The sequence below is a fragment of the Parasteatoda tepidariorum genome, chromosome 3, assembly GCF_982258835.1.
Source record: "Parasteatoda tepidariorum strain Cologne lab strain chromosome 3, Ptep-v5.0, whole genome shotgun sequence".
Classification (NCBI taxonomy): domain Eukaryota; kingdom Metazoa; phylum Arthropoda; class Arachnida; order Araneae; family Theridiidae; genus Parasteatoda; species Parasteatoda tepidariorum.
The window spans coordinates 118,480,226-118,500,828 of NC_141757.1; the positions used below are offsets into that span (position 1 = coordinate 118,480,226).

General features: G+C 28.3%; 1 protein-coding gene across 1 annotated transcript in view; it reads right to left on the minus strand.

The window, feature by feature from the left end:
* LOC107454872 (oxysterol-binding protein-related protein 2) overlaps positions 1-20,603 on the minus strand; it is a 108,175-nt gene that overhangs the window by 22,788 nt on the left and 64,784 nt on the right. Inside the window, exon 4 of the mRNA XM_087159976.1 lies at positions 14,228-14,325. Within this exon, the coding sequence (XP_087016102.1) occupies positions 14,228-14,325 (98 nt within the window). The remainder of the gene's footprint in view (positions 1-14,227; positions 14,326-20,603) is intronic.

A 20,603-nucleotide genomic window follows, 5' to 3' on the forward strand; every position in this document is an offset into this window, starting at 1 on the left:
GCTTTAAATATAAACTTAAAATTTTTTGAGAATTAACTGTGTAGTGCACCAGCATTTGATCTTTTTTTTAGTTATTGGATTTTAAAAGAAAATACATTAAAATTTTTGTTTAATAATAACATGGGATTTTCTTATTTACTTTATAAGGTTACCCTTTCCTGATATTATTTTTTAATTTATTTTCTAGTAAACAGAAACTTATTGAGTTCTTGACGACGGAGTAAAATGTCTTTATTAACAAGTTAATTTACTTATTTTCAATAAGATTTATTGTTTCTTGAAATCTAGATAATTTCCATCTGCAGAATTTATAAAAAGCAAATTGAACAGTAATAAAGTAATTAAGAATGTTACATATATTTAAATAAAAATATACTGCTTGTGATTAAAGATATTTTTAGAGAGTTTCACTTTAGGATCATTCATAAGTAATGCTACACTTTTTCCCTCTCCTCTTTGTCATAAAATGCCACGTTTCACCCTACCTCCCTTGTCACATGCCAGTTATGCCAAGCTATATTAAAAATATACTAGCTGTTCGGATAATATTTTTAACTTTTTTAAGCTTTTAACTATGAGTTTTCGGACCTTTCTGAACCTTATTATAATGAGGATTGCATATGAACTTATTTTCATGAAGAAGAAAAATAAAAAGCAATTTAAAAATATCTAATCTGCTTATTTTAAATTCTGCTTATGTGTGTCCTCACACTTTTGTTACCCCTCTCTCCACCTTGTCTCCAAGTTGTCATAAATTCTCCAACACCCGCCCTCTCCTCCAAATGTGAAATCATTTGTGGACGGCCCCCTAGTGTCCCCTCCGAATAGCTATGTGATGCACACAACACTATTTTTATATAGTTCTGATCTCTACCGGAAGAGAGGAATTGTGTTTTAAAGTTCAACTTTATATATTAAATCATGTCTCTGTTTTTAAAATACTAACTTTATAGTTTTTATAATTGTACAGAGGAAAAATAATACTAAAAAGATTAAAATACATTGAGGTTTTTTTTTTTATATGAAAGGGATAATTTTTACTTAAAATACTCATAATTTTGGATTTTGAGAAGAAAAAAAACTGTATGAAACATGAGCCAAAATTTTGGATCGATGAATATTAAACTTATTTATAACCACGAAAAAAAAAACTAAATTGATCGATTTTAATTAATTAATTTATTTATTTTATTTTAATATACTTTATAATATACCACTTAAAATTGTTAAAGTTTTTTGACATCTACAAATATTTACCTTATGAAAGAATTCTTTAAAGAAAATATTTTTCTCCCGCCGTTAAAGTTATTTTTAAAGCAAAAGAAATTTAGAAATAAATAAAAAATTATCTAAAATAGCGTTCAAAATAGAAATTACAATTTCAGTTTTTTTTTCATCTAAATATTTATCTACGTGTAAATGAAATAAAACTTCTTATGTTAAAATGGTTGTTTTTTTTATAATATCGTACATTTTTCATTTATTTTTGTAAAATATTCTTCACTCAACCTTAACATACATTAATTATAGAGAAAAAAGCTTTTGAAATTCATTTAGCTAATTATTTTCTCCCAAAAACTTGCAAACATAAAGTCTTTCTTCCGAAAAACAAATAATTAACTGTTTGTTAAAAATCAGTAAATAAAGTAAATGAAATGGCTGAACCAAATTAATGACTTAGTTGTAAAACAAAGTAACAACTTATTTATATCTGCATAATTTCAACCAAAAGGCTTTGTAGGATTAATTTTTTCCTTTTTTTTTTACATAGATATGCACATATATTTATTTTTCGTGATTATTTTTTTTAGTCTAGCTTTAATTTGTAAAATAATTTAAAATTGGAATGAAAAAAAGTTCATTTAAGATTCCAATCAAAAAATTCTGAAAAAAAGGTTATTTTGATAATATTCTCATAAAACATTTCTATTTATTCCACTTTCACTCGAGTATTGGATTGCAACTGTTTAAACAGAAATATTTCATTCTCTTTTTTTTTCATGTTCGAGTTTTCTAAAATTACTTATGGCAATTTTTTCTATACTCGAGTTTATCTTCAATAATAATGAGGTCTTTGAAATCTGAAGTATTTTTGATCCCATGAGCAGAGAGGGAAAAATTAATAAGGTAATTTCTTTACAAATCTCAATAATTATCTGTTAAAAACGTTCTTTATTCATTAATAATTATTTCTTCAGTCATGAAATTGCGTTTCTTTTTCTGCGAAGCTGTTTAAAATAACAGCAGTTATAAAATGAATACTTTTTGAAGATTAATTATTTAAAATTAATAAAAAATATATAATTTTAAAAATTGCTTAAGGCTCATTTTGATTTGATGGTTTAATATTTGTTTCCTTATGCAGGATGATTTTGAACATTAGTAACAAACTTGGTTGACAGGTAGAAAGCATCATAAGGATTAAGAATTGCATGGCAACCAATGTTTGGAAAAGTCATCATAAGCCGCTAGGGTCGCCTTTTAGTTATGAACTAGCTGCTCATGAGCATTTGAAACGGCACTTTTATTATCTAAATTATCTTAATTTTGTGTTAATTTTACACTTTTCTATTGATTACTGTCACGAAATTTGCTTTCAAATTGTCGCAGAAATAGCTTTTCTGTCACAAAATTTAATGATTACATTTAATCATTAAATTACACAACATAGCTATTTTTGAGCCTATTTAAAAGAAAATTTCAACTCTTACATTTAGTAAACATGAAATTGAGGTAAAATGAATAAATAAAAGTACCAACTCATAAGCACACGAAAAGCCAGCCCGTAATACGGAAGCGCTTATGGCTGCGCACTATTATATTTCTAGCCCGGGGTTGCTGAGCGACTCTCAATCTATAATCATTGTATTAAATCGTTGTATTGAATTGATTGCTAAATGGGTAATCGCTTCGTATTTAAATAAATTAGGGTAGCATAAAAATATATAACTCTTGTAGCATATGCATTAGTGACGGTTTTGTGTTAATGTTTACTGCATGTTATATTTTATACTTAGCATCTAAAAGTACTTATTTAAATCATACATCATAAAATTAACGAATGTATTGAGAAGTACTGGATGGAATCGGAATTTTAATATTGCTATTTATCGTAAAGAAATATTGATATTTTGGGACATAGCTCTATATTTTTTTAAAATATTATTTTTAAATTGGTGAATACTTCGTTCCAAAAATGAAATTTATCAAAGTAATGATTACACCCGATTAAATAATTACCATTATCGACAATACTGACGATCTTATCGTTACGTTAAATAAGAACTATGTTCCAGCTGGTAGATATAATTACTATCAATTTGTATCAAATTATCCCCTAAAAAATAAGCCCAGGGAAGTATTTAAATAGTTTCCTCTCTAATGCTAGAGCAGAGGTCGCCAATGTGGTCTATATAGACCCCCAGGGGTCTATTTAACAAAAGCGGGGGTCGATCTGAGACAGGGGGGCGAATGGGGGTCGACCCGAATCGGAAGGGCCGATTGTAGGTCGAAAATAAAAACAGTTCTCAATACGCAAATCACACATACCTAATTAAGAATGTAAAATTTGTGAAGTTTTTTTATAATTGACTCAATATCAGTTTCTTTATAAAACATAAATTACTAAACGTATATTTATTGGGGTGAAACAAGTCTTTACGTACCACCGAGCAGTGGCACGAGCTCAGCGCAGTTTATAAGTCATATGCATATGCGCGCTTGTCCAAATGTCACGTGTGACGAGCATTGACGTTACAAATGCAAATATCATATGCAGTTTCAGCTATCTTTGCAAACTGTTTTGAATATTTGCAGTGTCATTATTAAAACTTGAATAGTTTTGGATAATTAGTTATTGTTTCGATAAAACCATTCGTTTGGTTTAGATATCAATTTTAATTATCAATGCGCAAAAAAGAAGGTAAGCATTAATAATATGGATTAGTACAGCCCGCGACGAAACTATAGCACACTTTGTATTTCTTTACGAAAATTACAAAATTGACCAATTTTGACGAAAATTAAAATTGACCAATTTTGAACCCAATATAGCGAACCTTGTAAAAAAACACCAGGCACACCCATCTCATTGATCAAGAAGCAGTAAATCTTTAGTTACTTTATTTATTATATCTACTTATGCATAATTATTTATTATTTAATAATAAGGTATTTAAATTTCAATATTAATATATTTCTCATAAAACTATTGTTACACAATGTACTATTACTTTAATAAATGTTTAAAATCATAAAATAAATGTACAAACACAGTATTTAATAGAGTTTTATTTTAATTAACAGAAAATTACTTTTGTGGGGGTCGATGGAGATTTCGAAAAATTATATAGGGGTTGATGATCAAAAAAGTTTGGCGACCCCTGTGCTAGAGCATGTATTAAATTTTTTTTTTTTAAAGCTCGGCTGAGTGGCATTACTTACAAAACTTAACTGCTAGTTCGATGATGATTTTATCGTTTTCTTTTACCATTTTTAATTGAGTTGAGGAAATTTCCTGTAATCGTTTGATTATTACTTTCATTTTTATTCTTAAAAATGCTTAAATGTTTTTTTTAAAGGAATTCGAGTGTCAAGGAAGACAAAATTATGATAAAATTTTTCATTTGTCGAAACAAATAGTACATTTAAGCAAACGATTCTATAAATAAAATGATTGATTGAAATGAAATGAAAAAAAATCTGTTTTAATTTTGTTTCAAAATTTTTATGAAAAAAATGCTTTTTTAATTTTAAAATTCGAGAATCAATTGTAAAATTCGAAAGTTGAACAATAGACAACATCAAGTTCAAAATAAAAATATTTAAGTACATAAATTTCTTCGTGTTTTAAATTACAGAATGTAAACTATCCCTATAAAAACCAGCGGACAATGAAGCCACTCACAAAGAAGAAGCAGAAAAAATAATTAAATAAAAAGGCTGTAAAAAATTTGTGATCAGCTTGAAAGATTCTTTTATTTTTATCGTGAAAAGAGCGAACGTAAAAATGATACAACTCGTTCCGCTAAGGCTAAATTACATGATAGAATTTGCAGAATCGTAATAAAATAAAGAAGAAGGTAGATGTGTGTTTTTTCTGTGAATGACTGTGAAACAAATATCGATATCATTTTTTGTACAGAAAAATATTGTCTTGTTTATTTTTATCTGGAGCCATTTCCAATAACACAAGGCCGTATGAATCATTTACGATGCCAATTAGGCAAGAAAAATTCATTTGTCATTTCAGTTGTCTGCGAATTCCTATTCTATTATCATTGCCAGGGATATGTAAAGGCAAAAAATAGGAAAATACAATTTAAGAGATTATTTCCCAAGGCGAAAAAAGAAGTGCATGGGTATCATTTAATTTGTGCATTCATCCAATCTTTTGCTACGACAAAAAAAAAATAAAAAAGTAAAAAAACATCTGTGCTGATTTTCTAAATTTTGTTTTGACTACTAGAGCAGCAGTTCCCAATTTTTTTTTCAGCTATGGAATCCTGAATAATCAACCTTTTTTTAGGAGTTCCGACTTTATAAATAAAATTCATTAGCTTGTGAAAGTTTTTTTTTTTTACAATAAAAGAAAGAAAGTACGTAACATATTTTGAAAATATTTAATGTGAACATGAGATTTTTATTTTTGGTGGTATGTATAAACTAAAAACGAATACAAGAAGTTGAATTATTATTTCGGTTTAATTAAAAAATAAATAAAAACTGTAATAAACTGAAAATGTAATGTTGCGGGTAAACATATTTCCTTATTGCTGAATTTATATATTTTGTTTAGAATTGAAAAATTCTGTGGGAAATACTTAAGTAGTATTTTATATAGCATATCCTTTTAATAATATTATTGCATTAGTAAAAATGCTCTTCTTAAAATTCTGAAATTTCCTTTTACTCTATCATTTAATTACATAATTTCATATAAATAACCGAAATAGTAAATAATGAATTTTATGTGTAAAATAGTCCCGATCTTCGGAACCCCTGTGACCCTTCCTTGGAACCGTAGAATTCCGCGGAGCACCTTTTTGGAACCGCTGTACTAGAAGCCCTTATTAAGTCAATTATTCTTATGTTAAATAAGAAAGTTCTATATTATCCATTTTAATGTTATATTCTAAAAATAGCTTTGAATTTTGAAATTATTACTGCAAAATAATTTGTTTAAAAAAGGCCTTTATTTGTTATAAAAATGTTTCACTTTGATCAATTAGTATCCGTTGACCCTTTTCATGGATGTTTCTAAAACTCATGTTCACTATTGAAATAGTTTTTAATAGCTATAAATAAGACCATTTTTATTTTATGTAAAAAATTAACATTTACTATTAAATAAATTATAATTAATTACGAAATTGTAAACGTGTTTTTGCAATTCTATTTTATTGCTCATAAAGTATGATTATCTATTTTTATAATAAGCTATTATTTAACCATTTATGAATATTTGATTATAGTAACCATTTACAAACCTTTCAAAAATAATTATGTATACTGTAATAGCAAATAATTGTAAGTCATGGACATTTTGATTTATACTTTCTTAAATTTCACAAAGAATAAAAAATGTGAAAAATATTCATTATTAAAAAAAGTTTCTAAATTAAGGACGATTATTTAAATAACGTAGTTGAGGCGGACGTTAAATTTATAGAAATATATTACATAAAAGAATAGAACCTATTCTATACTTGGTAAATTTAATAAATATTCAACTCAACGTATGCATAAAAAAGCAAAAATTTTAAAGCGATTACTATTTACGGCTTTCATAAGTTAAGATAGCATGCCAAGAAAATATTACGTGATATTCATTTCTGCTATTGCCAAAAAAAAAAAAAAAAAGGAATTCATGATTTGGAAATGAGAAATAGCTTTTTGAAACCAATCCACCCTCTTGGCTTAAATATATATTTCAGATGCCAAAAATTGAGATGGGAAGTGTCAAAGCTTGAGTTGCCAAAAATTGAGTTGTAAGTTTAATCATAAGTAAAATGTTTTTGTCCTAACTATGAACGTCCAAAAGCAAAATTTATGGCTCATTTAAAAGTTTACTAAAAAGACATGCAAATGAATTTCATGCACCATTTGTAATAAATTCCTCGCTTCAAAATATTGCCTAAAAGTATCCTTTCGAAATATATTTATAAAGTTGCTTGCTTACTCTTTCTTATAATGGTTTTGTACAATTTCTGTATTTTTACAAATTTAAATTAAAATTTGTTTTGCAAAGTTTATTTCTTCATCTGTTATGTTATAATATCAAATGCAATTTTAACTGAATTACCCTGATCTCTAATCGTACATAGATAAATTAAAATTAATATTTACTTAGTCGGAATTGAGCCTTTTATCGATTACCTATGCTTGCCAGTCGGAGTTGATTACCAATGCTTTGACAGTAAATTCAGTTGCACAAATATAAATTTGTTGACCCTGATGTTGCCATTTAGTTATTCTACATATTTCAAAGAAATGATAAAAATTTAAATCAGTAGAAAAAAGACAACCTGATTAAATATGTATTTATTACTTCATTATTATTTAAAATTTTTAAATGATGGAATAGGGTGAGTTGGAAATCGTGCATATCAAAGATTAAAGGTACATAAAAGTACCAGTTTGAGAATATGAATGAAAGTAAAGTATCACAGAGATAAAAACTTGAAATAGAGGTTTTTACTTTTAGTAGATGCGACAATAAATGTTCGAAAAATTGTCATCTTTCTGGATCGGCAAAACATGTTCATTTTTGCCAGATTTCGAAAATCACTCTTCAGTTGGAACAATAGATGTTCGAAATGCCACTTTACTCGTCCAAATTGTCTCTCGTCCACTTTTCCTTCACTTCAATTGACGTTTTTCTTGTGTTTTTTGTAGACGAGTGCAGAAATTATGTTTCAACTTTCATGTTTTTATCGTCCGAAAATGTGTCAACTATCATCCAAGAAGCCAACTATTGATCCAATTATTCTGAAGCTATGAGCTAATCTTGTTCCCGTTGACTTATTGGGTACTGCAGCATTTTTTGTCGGGAGAATATGAACCTTTTGAAGACTAAAACTTGAATATTGTTAAAAACATTTCCCAACCTTGAACAATAAAAGCTTTGAAAAATCAAATCAATGAGCACGACACCGATTTGTGTACGCTTACAAAACAATCTGCCGTTAAGAGGAAATCAAAATTCAATACGATTTCACTGAACCGTTGAACTTACATCGAAAAGCTGTATTTGTTCCGTAGTCTTCGAAACGCTCAACGTCTTACTATTAGTTTAGCTCTTGCTGATGAATTTTGAAACTATTCCATTTTTACGTAAGCACTTAGCTTAGATGGGTTTTGGGATTTTTAGTTGGCAAGAGGTATGTCAAATGGCATTAAATTTCCTTCATTATAAAAAATCACTCGTAAATTGTTAATTGCTCACGTTAGCATGTGAGCAAAAGGGGAGGGGCTATTTGAATAATTTTCCAGAGGTGATGCAAAATCGCCAAAAAATATGCATATCACTTCTAGCAAATCTGATACTCTTTATAAAGCCAGAGGAAAAAAATCTTTATTTTAAAACAAATATCTATTCATGTGTGTTATATTGTTAAATAACATATTTTATTATGTGACATAATGTAAAATTATCTCATATTTTTCACTTGAATTTAATTTACTTTTAATAGTTTATAGTTCTTTATATTGAAATAATTGTTTATAAAGTTATTGTGTTTTATTTGAGTTTAAATTTGATATTTTACTTTATACATATTAAAATTAATAATCGTTTTGTTTTTAAAAACTGTGGCATTAATCATCTGAATTTCAAATAATCTTAATATTCTAAAATAAATTTTAACTAAGACTTTTTAGACACTATTTAATTATTTTGTTTCTACAGAAGGACAGTTCGCCACTGTAACGTTTTAAATGGTAAATAATCATTGCCCCTTTTTTTTCTTTTATTTAAACGCGTTTGTTTCTTTGCGGCAACAATCAGACCTTACTTTTAAATTAAAAATACCTTATGTTTAAAATTTATTCGCTTGTTTAATTAAATAAGGCGTAAAGCGAAAAAAGATTTCTTTGAAATGTCTCTGCTATTTTGTTTCGCTTAATGACGCTCTAGTTTCGGATTCGTATTTGTGAATTCAGTATTTTTCTCCTTTGATGTTTTAACCGAAATTAAATTGAAGCGATGAAGTGACTTTCAAATGTAATTTTCTCCATTCTTAAGCTTTGAAAAGTACCGGGAACTTAATTTAAAATTTAGAAACTCAATTTTTAATTTTCATCAAAATTTTAATGTGCTAGGACAATAATGCTGAGACAGCAAAAGATAAAGGAACGAAATTTTTTTTTGTTTTTCATTGTTGCTTTGATCATTAAATTTATATTTTTAGCTGGTGTATTAATTTTGAAAACAATAGAGATTTAAAGAAAAATAAATATTTAAATTTGATGATGAATATTTTACTTGGCGATAATGCTATGTTAAAAATTACTTGAAAATTCCAAGTTTGATATCTCTAATTTGCTCATATATTTTACGGTAAAGCATGTATAGGTATTTTATTAATTTTTGGAAGTTTAACATAAGAAATGACTCATATTTTTATTCAAAAAATTTCATAACTTTATCAGGGTATAAAAATTGTAAACTATTTACTCTTTTTCAGAGAGGGATTAAGTTTTAACTGTCTTAGATAAAGGTTTCAAACTGAATTTGAACGAATGAACCAAAGTTAGAGCTTCCAATGGAAAGATTTGAAACTAACATGCAAGTACTTTTTACTTTTTCCATTAACGAAACTTTCATTTCATTTATAAATATTGGTATATTGCTAGCGAACACTAAAGTAGAGTGATATATCATGAAACGGCAATATTTTTTGAACATCGTGATATTTTAAAGTATATTCTCTTGATATATCGACAAAGAGCCGCGGTGGCTTGGCTAGAGCATTCGCCTCCCAATTAAGTGACCCAGATTCGAATTCCAACGGTGACTGGTTGATACGAATTCTTCTCCCGGTTCACACGAACCACAGTGCTGCCTTAAAATTTTCTCAATGATGGATGGATGCTTTCGAATCTCCTCGACGCCGGGAGTACCGTGGGAGGTTTTCGTGGTTTTTCTCTCCATGCAACGCAAATGCGGGTTCATTCCATAAAATATAAGTTCTCCACGAAGGTAATGTTTGTCCCCAAGAAGGCTACTTTGTCTTTACTCTTGATCCAGAAGTTCCTTTGTCTTCTGAGTTAGGTTCAAAACTACGTGATGGCTACAGAGACGAATGTTGATAGTCGTAAACTTAGAATTTGGTCGGGTATTCAACGGGTCGGGTATTCAATTCAAAATAAAATTAGACATATGGACAAAACACTATGATGCATACTGAATCTAATATTGTAAACGATAACAATGAATATCGAAATAAGATATTACCGATTGTGATTATTATTGAATACGATAATATATCCTTATTAACAACGATGATAAATAATGAATACTTTTTCAGTTATTAGTTAGACACGAGTCTTATTGACGAACCTATATAGTTTTAATCTCGTATTCAAACTCAAAAAAATCTTGCAGTTTTTTTTTCCCCCATTATTTTAGATCATCACGTAAATGGGTGAAAATTACTCTCAAAGGTATAAAAACTGCGGAAATGAACTTAAAACCACACATCTGTTATAAGAATTGAGTGTTGAACACCATTGATAAAACTAAATATTTGTGTATGTTAAAGGTGTCATGAAGCTTTAGGATTAGCTTGTGCTTCCAAACCCTATCAAAAGCTTTAGTAAGGTCCAGCAAAGCAGCGACACTATGATAAGTGGGTTTAAGATTCTGGGCATCCCTGATGGTTTGTGCAAACAGTAGGACTTGATCTGCTGTGCTATGGCCCTTTCTGAATCCATATTGTTCTTTGTGAATTGGGGTAATTCCCTAGTTTGGATTTCAGATTATCTCCAACAAAGCTCTATCAAGGTTAAATATAATAAAACACTTTCTGATATCTATAAACTGAGCCAAGGAGTTCCCCAAGGAACCGTACTTAGCCCTACTCTGTTCACCCTTTATTTGGCTGGCATTGAGCTGGCAATTGCCTAGGGCACAAATAAGTATTGGACTCTTTGCTGATGACATTACCCTTTGGAGCTCTGGAAGCAATCTGGATGACTTGGAGTCCACACTCAATGCTTCTTTGGAGTCTATCTCTTTATTTTCTCCTGCCCATAAACTTCCCTTCAATCTACAACTACCTTCTTCACTACAAACAAGCATTTGTATAACTACCACCCAAAGCTGGTCTTTGAGAACCAGGACTGCACGTATCATCACAGGTCTGAAACAGAGTTGCCCAGCCGATATTTTACGTTACGAAGCTAACCTTATGCCTCTCCGTACCTGAAGATAAGCCAGCCTGGTAAAATATTATAACAAGCTCCTCAGCTTTGAACAACATAACAAGACTTCTGACTCACTCAGCAATTGGATTTTCTCCCAAAGGCTGAAGAAAAACAGCCCATTTGGCCAAATTGTTTCTCAAAACCTCCTTGTCGATAATGTAGAGCCGCACTCCCTTCACAGTCCTTTGAACCCTTCTGAAGATCTTTCAGAAGTTTTCTGCCGTAACAACCTACCCGCACCTGTCAATAAGAAGGAATTCCTGCCCGACCATCTAAAGTAACTGCATACGTGCCAACTTTTAATCCTTTGAAGGATGATTTTCCCCAGTGGTAGTAAAATGAAATTTAAATTACAATTTTAAACAGAAATATTCGCTGTATTTTGAGGAATCTTATGCGGATTACTACAATAGTATTGCATATTAATATATATGGTTAATTTATTTAAAAATAGTGGTGGATCAAAAATATTATAAATTAAGTTTATAAATGCAGGGAATATATCGAAAGCATACATTTTACTACCACTTTAAATATTGAAATAAAATTTTACGCCAAATGCGTAAAAGTTGGCAGGTATGTAAACTGGCTCTAGAAATTATTAACACTATTTCAAAACAAGACACCAAAATTTTCATTGACGGCAGCAAAATCGATAGTCGTGCTGGTAGCGGAATGTAGATCGAGACTCCTGTGGATAAATTTTCTCTCTGCCAACGTAACCCAGACTTCTACTCTGCTTTCAAAAGTTAACTTTTTGCTATCAATAGGGGTCGCAGCTTCCTGCAACATCTCAGCAACTGGACACCCATATTGGCGACAAAACCAGTATCTCCATCCTAAACAAATTAAAACTCTTTTTCCTTCAGCATAATATTCACCTGCAGTGGATTCCTTTTCACGTCGGTCCCTATGGCTACGACTTAGCTGACAGCCTGGCTAAAAAGGGTTGCAGCCATCCGCACCCAACCTCTTCTGATCTCACCTATCTTGAACTTTACTCCCTAAAGAAATCGCAGCTTCTCAGGGACTGGCTGATTCCCCCCATCCACCACTAGTACAAAGGAAATAAACCTGGAGTTTCTTTGACACTTCCCTTTGAAAGGTGAGTCTGCACCACCCACTCCCGCCTAGCTAGCTGCCATCTAAAAGTTTTACTATTTTCTGAGGGAACTAAAACCTACCCCCTCAACCCTACACAAGGCTTCCGCCGATCATATCCTGGACTGTCTTGGTCTTTTCTGGGAAGACATCTACTCTACTCATCTTTTGGTCTTCAATTTCATTCAGGTCAACGGGTTCAGAGATCTGGTCTGACTTCGTCAGGTCAGATGAGGATAAGCAACAACAACAACAAATATTTGTGTATAAAGTTACAACTTTCATCTGTTTGAAGGATTTTTTTTCATCAAGATCAATACCACGTCATCAATTATGTTACAATAAATAAATATTCTAACTTAGCTCTGAATTTCAAAAAAAATCAAAAGCATTAAAATATATAGTCACGATATATCGTGTAAACCATTTGCGAACTATTGGCAACAATATTACCACGATTATGTTCTACGTCGATAAATAAGGAAAACGGTAATATGTTAATCAATACTTTAATTCAATGACGTTAATTATTGAACACACTAATAAAGTGATAACAACCAACTACTTTAAATATTAAAAATGCTAATATAACAAGTATTATGTATAACGATTATTATAATTTATGATGAGTATCGATAACGATAATAATTGTTTAGGATATTATTGTCAGTGTTAATAATTTCACTTAGGTAACGAAAATATTTAGTTCGTAAAAGTGACCTAACAAGGTTAATATCATGATCTTTAGTAAAATATCACGATATTAAAATATAAATATATAAAATCGCGATATTTTAACATTAGAATTTTAATATTGTCCAGTACTTCCCAATATGTACTTAATATTTTTTGTTAGATGTTATAATATTATTCTTAATATTGAATTTAAAAAAATAATCATCGAAGTAAACTGTAATGACTTATATAAAAAGAACATGAATAAATATTTTTATTGCACTTTGATGTGTACCATAATTTTTCATTCCATTAAAAAAAAAAAAATTTTTTTTTAATCATAAAATGTTAAAATGTTTTGGAATTTTCTATAAAGATCCCGTTCAGAATTACCTTTGACATTTTTATAAACCCGTGGAATCAGAAACAAAAGCAACTTAAAATGTAAATTTAGCTTTTATTACATTCATTTCACGTATTAATTTATCAGAGTTCATAAAATTTAAATGCAGCCTCATTTAAGATGGAAAACCCATTTATGAATTCTTGGCTTGCTTCCGAATTTTAGGTTTTTATTTTCCCTTTTTACATTCCTTTCAAACATACGTAAATTTTTGATTGCGACTGAAACGAATAATTTTAATAAAAAAGTAAACATTTAATTCAGAATCTTTTATTTTCAGAAAATATCTTCTAACATATACCTTTAGTACGAATAAATAATAAGTTGAGATTTAGTAAATGTATTAATAATATATAGTTAAAATAATATAATATGGAAGATAAAAAATGTCTATTTTATGACATGTATAGCCCTTTTCAAAAAGTTTTAAAATGCTAGGTGATGTTTTATTCAAGGCTTTTACTGGATGAATAAATTAAATGTGTTAATAATATATGGTAAAAGGAATATGGAAAACACAATTTTAAATTCCACAGTATATAAACTTTTCATAAATCCTTTAAATTTTAAAATCTTTCATGACGTTTTACCTTTTGCATCAAATTATAGTAATGTTTTTACCTTATCATTTCATAAGTTTCTCCAAGTAGTGGGTTAAAAGGCTTGTTGAGTCTTTCCCAATTGGAAGCGAGAGCTGATACAGCGAAAGCACTTAGGTACTGAAAAGATAAATATAACAATATTTAATGTGTTTTTTTTAAAATTGAATCGGTCTGTAAAAAGAAAAAAAATATTCTAAGAAAAATAAAATATAAAAATTTTCATGAGTTGCAGAGATTGTTTGTGGCTCTTTTCTTTATAACATATTTCAAGTTTACATATTTCTTCAATTTGCACTTTAGGGTGTTCCAAAAATTATCGTATATTAGTAAAATCATTTGAAGAAAAATGGGAAAAGTTTGCTGCTTTCTGCTTAGGAAACGAGTTACTTTTTTCTCAGCCAATTTAAAAATTAATTTCACAACTCGTCAACAAATGATGTGCTGGAGTAAAATAACTATAGAACATTTTTTCTGTTGCTTGTCAAACCATTCCAATATTTTATTTTATTTTAATATTTTTTCTTCTTCTCTTTTCATTAATCTTTAATATTTTCCATCTCTTATATATATATATATATATATATATATATATATATATATATATATATATATATATATATATATATATATATATATATATATATATATATATATATATATATATATATATATATATATATATATATATATGGGTCATTCTCACGAAAACTGTCATTTTTCAGTTCATAAAATCCCAAAAAAGTAAAGTGAATAAAAAGCTCTGAAACTTTTTATATTAATAGAAATACGTAATGGCATTATAAAGAAAGTATATATCCTATAAATTATACTTAATATTTAAATTAATAAATTTTTTGAATAATTAATTTATAATTAATTAATTTATAATAATTAATAATTAATTAATTGATTTAATAAATACATTCATTAATTTAATAAATTAATTTATTAATTTTTTAATTTATTTCTCAAATTAATAAGTAAATTAATTATTTTCACTATTTGAAAAGTGAGGGAATGACACTAATAGTGAGGGAATGATATTTTATTTTAATGCATGTTTTTATCTAAGTTACATCGACCTAAAGTTTGAAAATGATAACATACTAAGTATATCTAATATTTATTATAATTTAGTCTTATATATTTAATAGTTTTTACAGGTTCGGGAAATAAAATTGGCTGGCACGATTGAACAAAAAAAAAATTGATAATATACTTATCTTGAATCATTCCCTCACTTCAGCATCATTCCCTCATTTTATACACTAGTGAGGGAATGACGAATTCAATAAAATTTAAAAATAACAGTTAGGCCTAATTAATTTATGAAGTCAATCACATACAATTATATTCATACAAGAAAGCAACATATAATTATCCACTTTCTCGATGAAGTTGTATTTTATTTTACTCTTAAAAATGACATGAGGGAATGACAAATGTAAAAAAAATTTTACCTGGTTTGATTCATTCAAATTTATTCCACAGCAAAGCTTCTTTAAGTTGAGGATGGAAACATACTGCAATTTTGTTCTATGATGCCAGTTGTTAACTTCTGAAGTTTTTATTAAAATATTTTTATTCTAAGAAGATTGCAGGTGATAAGAACATTGTTGTGAGGGAATGACGTGAAACACTGGGGACAAAGTTTAAAATAGTGCTGTGTTAATATTTTTATCAGAAATTAAATATAAAATTGATTTTCTGAATTCTATATTTCAGTATTCTGAAATAAAAAACACGAATTTGTAAAAAAAAAAAATTTTTTTCAGAAACAATTTTATTCTTTTTTTAAATCAGCAGTGGGGACAAGTGAGGGAATGACATATTGGTATATTGTAATTACCTAAAATAAATAAAAAATAAGAATTGATAATTTTATTTTTATTCTTTTGATAGCTTGCATTCCGAAGGACACTTTCCCTGAATTTTTTTTTTCGTAAGCTATAAAACAAACATAAAATATACTGGGGACATGAAAATGACTGCTCTTGTGAGAATGACCCATATATATATATATATATATATATATATATATATATATATATATATATATATATATATATATATATATATATATATATATACATATATATATATTCATTTACGATTTTAATTAAGTAAATGCACTTCCCAAACAATTTAAAAGTCTCGAACAATTTAAACTTTTAAAAATGAATAATTAATATTAACGATTAGTGTTTTATTCCTTTTTATACTAATCTGTAGGTAATTAATCAACATTTGAAGACAACAGTTTTAATATTGCGAAGGTCACCACCTCAATGAAAGGAATTTCAGTGACGTAGTAGAATTAGATCAACTTTTTATTTTTAAAATATTTCTAAATCTCTTCGCATACTTTATAAAACTAGAAAGTGCTTGCATATTGTATAAACGAAATAAGTTTACATTATCATATGCAAGCTCATAAACGTTTCTACTTTTTTAAAAGGTAAATGAAGAATTAACTATGAGAAAGCAAACTTATTGCAATAGTATTATTTAGTAATAAAGGCAATCGTCTTAGAGCAAGTGAGCTAGTTAATCAATTAGAACGGTAAGAAAAATTATTTTCTGTCATTTTTCATATGATATGCAATATTGTAATGTAAACATTTATGACTCTAGTAATCAGTTTATATTTTGTCAGAGCTTTTGTATTATTTCTAGTATAAACATGGTAATTTAAATTAGGTTTTCCTTAAAAAAATATACTTGTTAAAATCAAAAACTTTTAATGTCCTGAATAATTCATTTTAATTGGCGTTTTAGTTTAACCTATTATTTAACCCTTCAACGCAGATGGATCATCAGTGTTCCTTTTATATATTTTTTTCTGACGCTCTAATTACAAGCATGAATACATTTTGATATGCTTTAATTTTAAAAACAGTCTAATAGTTATTAAAAAAATCTGTTAGAGTGTCGTAACTATATTTGCACTAAAATATAAATTCCAAAGAAAGTAGTTAGAAAAAAAAATTTAATTCATATTCAAAAGTTTACCGTTAATTCATTTTTTAAATTATAGAAATTTCAATCATGAATAAATGTTTCTCTTAGATTTAAATAACTACAAATAAGTGAAAAATTTGAAAGATTATTGTTTGGTAAGTGAGCCATGTTTGAAAGATTTTAGAATTAACGCTGATACACCATTGTTTCATGTAATATTTCATAACCATAAATTATTGAAATGCTAAATACAATATTTTTCACTTAATTTGACCTAAATTAATACAAAATAATGAAAAAAGTATGAAAAATATGTTTAATAAAAATGTAATATATCTGCTACTGGAAAAAATACTAGAAATCTTTATCTATTTTAAAGGTCCGGAAACTTTCAATTGTACTTGATTTAAATTGTATTAATTCATTAGTTCATTTTGTACTAAATTAAAAACTTAAGTTATGCTGAAATTTTTGTGAAATGTTAAAAACTAAAAACAACTTTAAACATCAGTAGAAAAATCAATAAATAGGCTGAAAATTTTAATGAGCTGAAGTATTAGACTTGCTGAAAATTTTAATTGTAATCGATTTCAATTGAAATTACATATTTTATTAATTTTAATTCGAATTAAATTTAAAACTTCAGTAAATCTAGAATTTTAGGAGATGTTAAAAACTGAAACCAACCATTCTGAAGCTTTATGAACGCAAGTGCTGAAGTATTTGATTTATTGAAAACTATTGAACTTCATTTAAACGTAATTTATAATTTACCTTTAACATACAAGTATGATGATTAAACCAGAATTTTTTTTTCTGTTTCAGAGTAGTTGATATAAATGCTTGTGTAATTAATTTCGTTAAAATTAGAAATAGTCGAACCATAACGGAAACAAAAATTGGACCATTTGACAAGCAAGAACCTTTTTCAATATAAAAATTAAACTAGTCGATGAACATAAAGTGTAAACAAAAATCAAAGATACTTAAGATAATAACTCAAAACGAATGTTTTATGCCATAGTAAACAGTAAGTTTAAACATCATAATCAAAATTTAAAGGGAACAACTTGCTTCACTGGCTCCAAAGATCATTCACTAAAGTAAAAATTTATGAGAACAGTCGAAACTACTTCAAATTTACATAAATTACTTAAACGTTTATTTACATATTAACAATTCAAGACTTCAATGCGTTGTCAAGCCAGGTGTTACATTGGGTGTCAAGGTACACACATATGTACATTATATGAACATTATATGTTCATTTCATCATATGTACATTATATGAATATCATCTGTACGCTATATGTATATACATCTGTACAATATATGCATCTCAAATGTGTGTATGTACGTACGTTATGCATGTCGAATATATGTATGAATATAAGTAAAATATAAATACGTCCAATGTACGTACAATCGTACACAAATGTATTATGCATATTTGGATACATACATTGAGCATTAGCATGTTATGTATATGTACATAAATACACTGGACATGCATATCATGTACATGTATACATACATATATTGTACATCCTACAGATATAACTATATTGTACATGCATACATATATTATACTGTTCATAAATAAATTGCACATGCATGCATGGGACATACATTGTACAGACAATGTATGTATGTTCGTACAAACACAAGTACTTGTATATACATGCGTACATGAACATAGATATACATTTTACATACACAAATATTTGGATAAAATGCATATATTCATTGTGTATAAATGTGCATGTCTACATTGTTTGCACATATATACGTTATTATCTATATACATGCGTACATATATTTAATACCTACAATATAAGTGTATGTACATGTGTGTGAAACTAAAATGCCTGAACATATGCACTAGATAAAATCATGTGTACACACATTTTAGTTACTTTCATTTGTACGTATACAAATACGTACAAAATGCAGTACATGTTAATACGTGCAAAATGTATCATTATAAAATACATTCTACTATCTACTGTGAAATATAATCATTTATAAGAATACAATAGTCTTGTAATCATGTATTTAGATTACATGTAATCATAATTACATGTAATCAAATTACATGTAATCATGATTACTTGTAATCATATATTTTGATTACTTGTAATCATAATTACTAGTAATCGTTTTTGTTGTGATTACTTGTAATCGTAATTACTTGGAATCATGATTACAAGTAATTGATTACTGTAATCAAAATTGTAATCATAGGTTGTTAATATGTAAATAATTTTGATTACAGCTGTAATCAAAATTTTTTGAAATTTGTAATCATGATTACAAGTAATTGATTACTGTAATCGACTATGTAATCATGATTACAGCTGTAATCAAACTTTGTAATCACGATTACAAGTAATTGATTACTGTAATCAATATTGTAATCATGATTACATTTTTGGCCGACTCTGGTGTCAAGATAGGCGTCAAATCAGTTGTGACTTCAGACGTCGAATCAGGTATGAAGGCGGATGTCAAGTTAGTTGTCAGTTCAGGTGTCACATTGCATGTCATGTCAGGAGAGTAATAGTTTACAATCGCGCCCCCATTTAGGTATTTGAAAACAAACCAATGTATATGAAAATGAACCAAGAACCAATCATATTACGATAAACAAAAGTTGCAGCAACTCGAAAGTGACGTCATTGAAGGAAAGACAGCAAAGAATATCAAGATAACCAGAAACGGGGTTTCAGCACTACTGAATGAAAATTATCGCCAAACCAAGGAGCCCCCCATTTCTGCTCCTTAAACCCATTTCGAGTCTTATATTCGAAAACCATAATCAAGCAGATCAATCATTTGGGCCATCATGTTCAAACACCACAGTCACAGCACAGAGATCACGCTCTTTAATTCAGCATCTAATAGCAATTTTATCCTTTTTTCTTCTCTTCTTTTTTTTTTCTTTTCTCTTTTTCTTTTCTTTTGGCGATAGTCTAGGCATTTGGTAACCATCAAAGTGTTCAGATGTTACGATAACTGACAATCGAAAAAGTTTATCTGGACTCCTCCTTCACTTCTTTCCTTTCGATCCATCCTATGCTTATTTACTTTGTTGCATCGCATGTTCCATGTCCATATAAGAACTCTGTAGATACATTAGAAAGATAAGATGCATGAACTAGCACTATAAAGTTCATTTTCATACATGAATTCTGAAGATGCATTATTTGTCCCATATCCCCGATACTTTCGAAAACATCATCAACTCAAATCTGTAAACTATCTTCGAACACTTTTAAGCCACTCGGTAACGTCAAGTTATAATAAAACAATTTATCAAAGAAAATTGATTCGATTGATAAAGTCGCACCAAATATTTATTTGGAATGATTGAAATACCGATAAGCAATGCACAGTATACATTGTTGCACAGTTAAACAATTAAACATAAATGT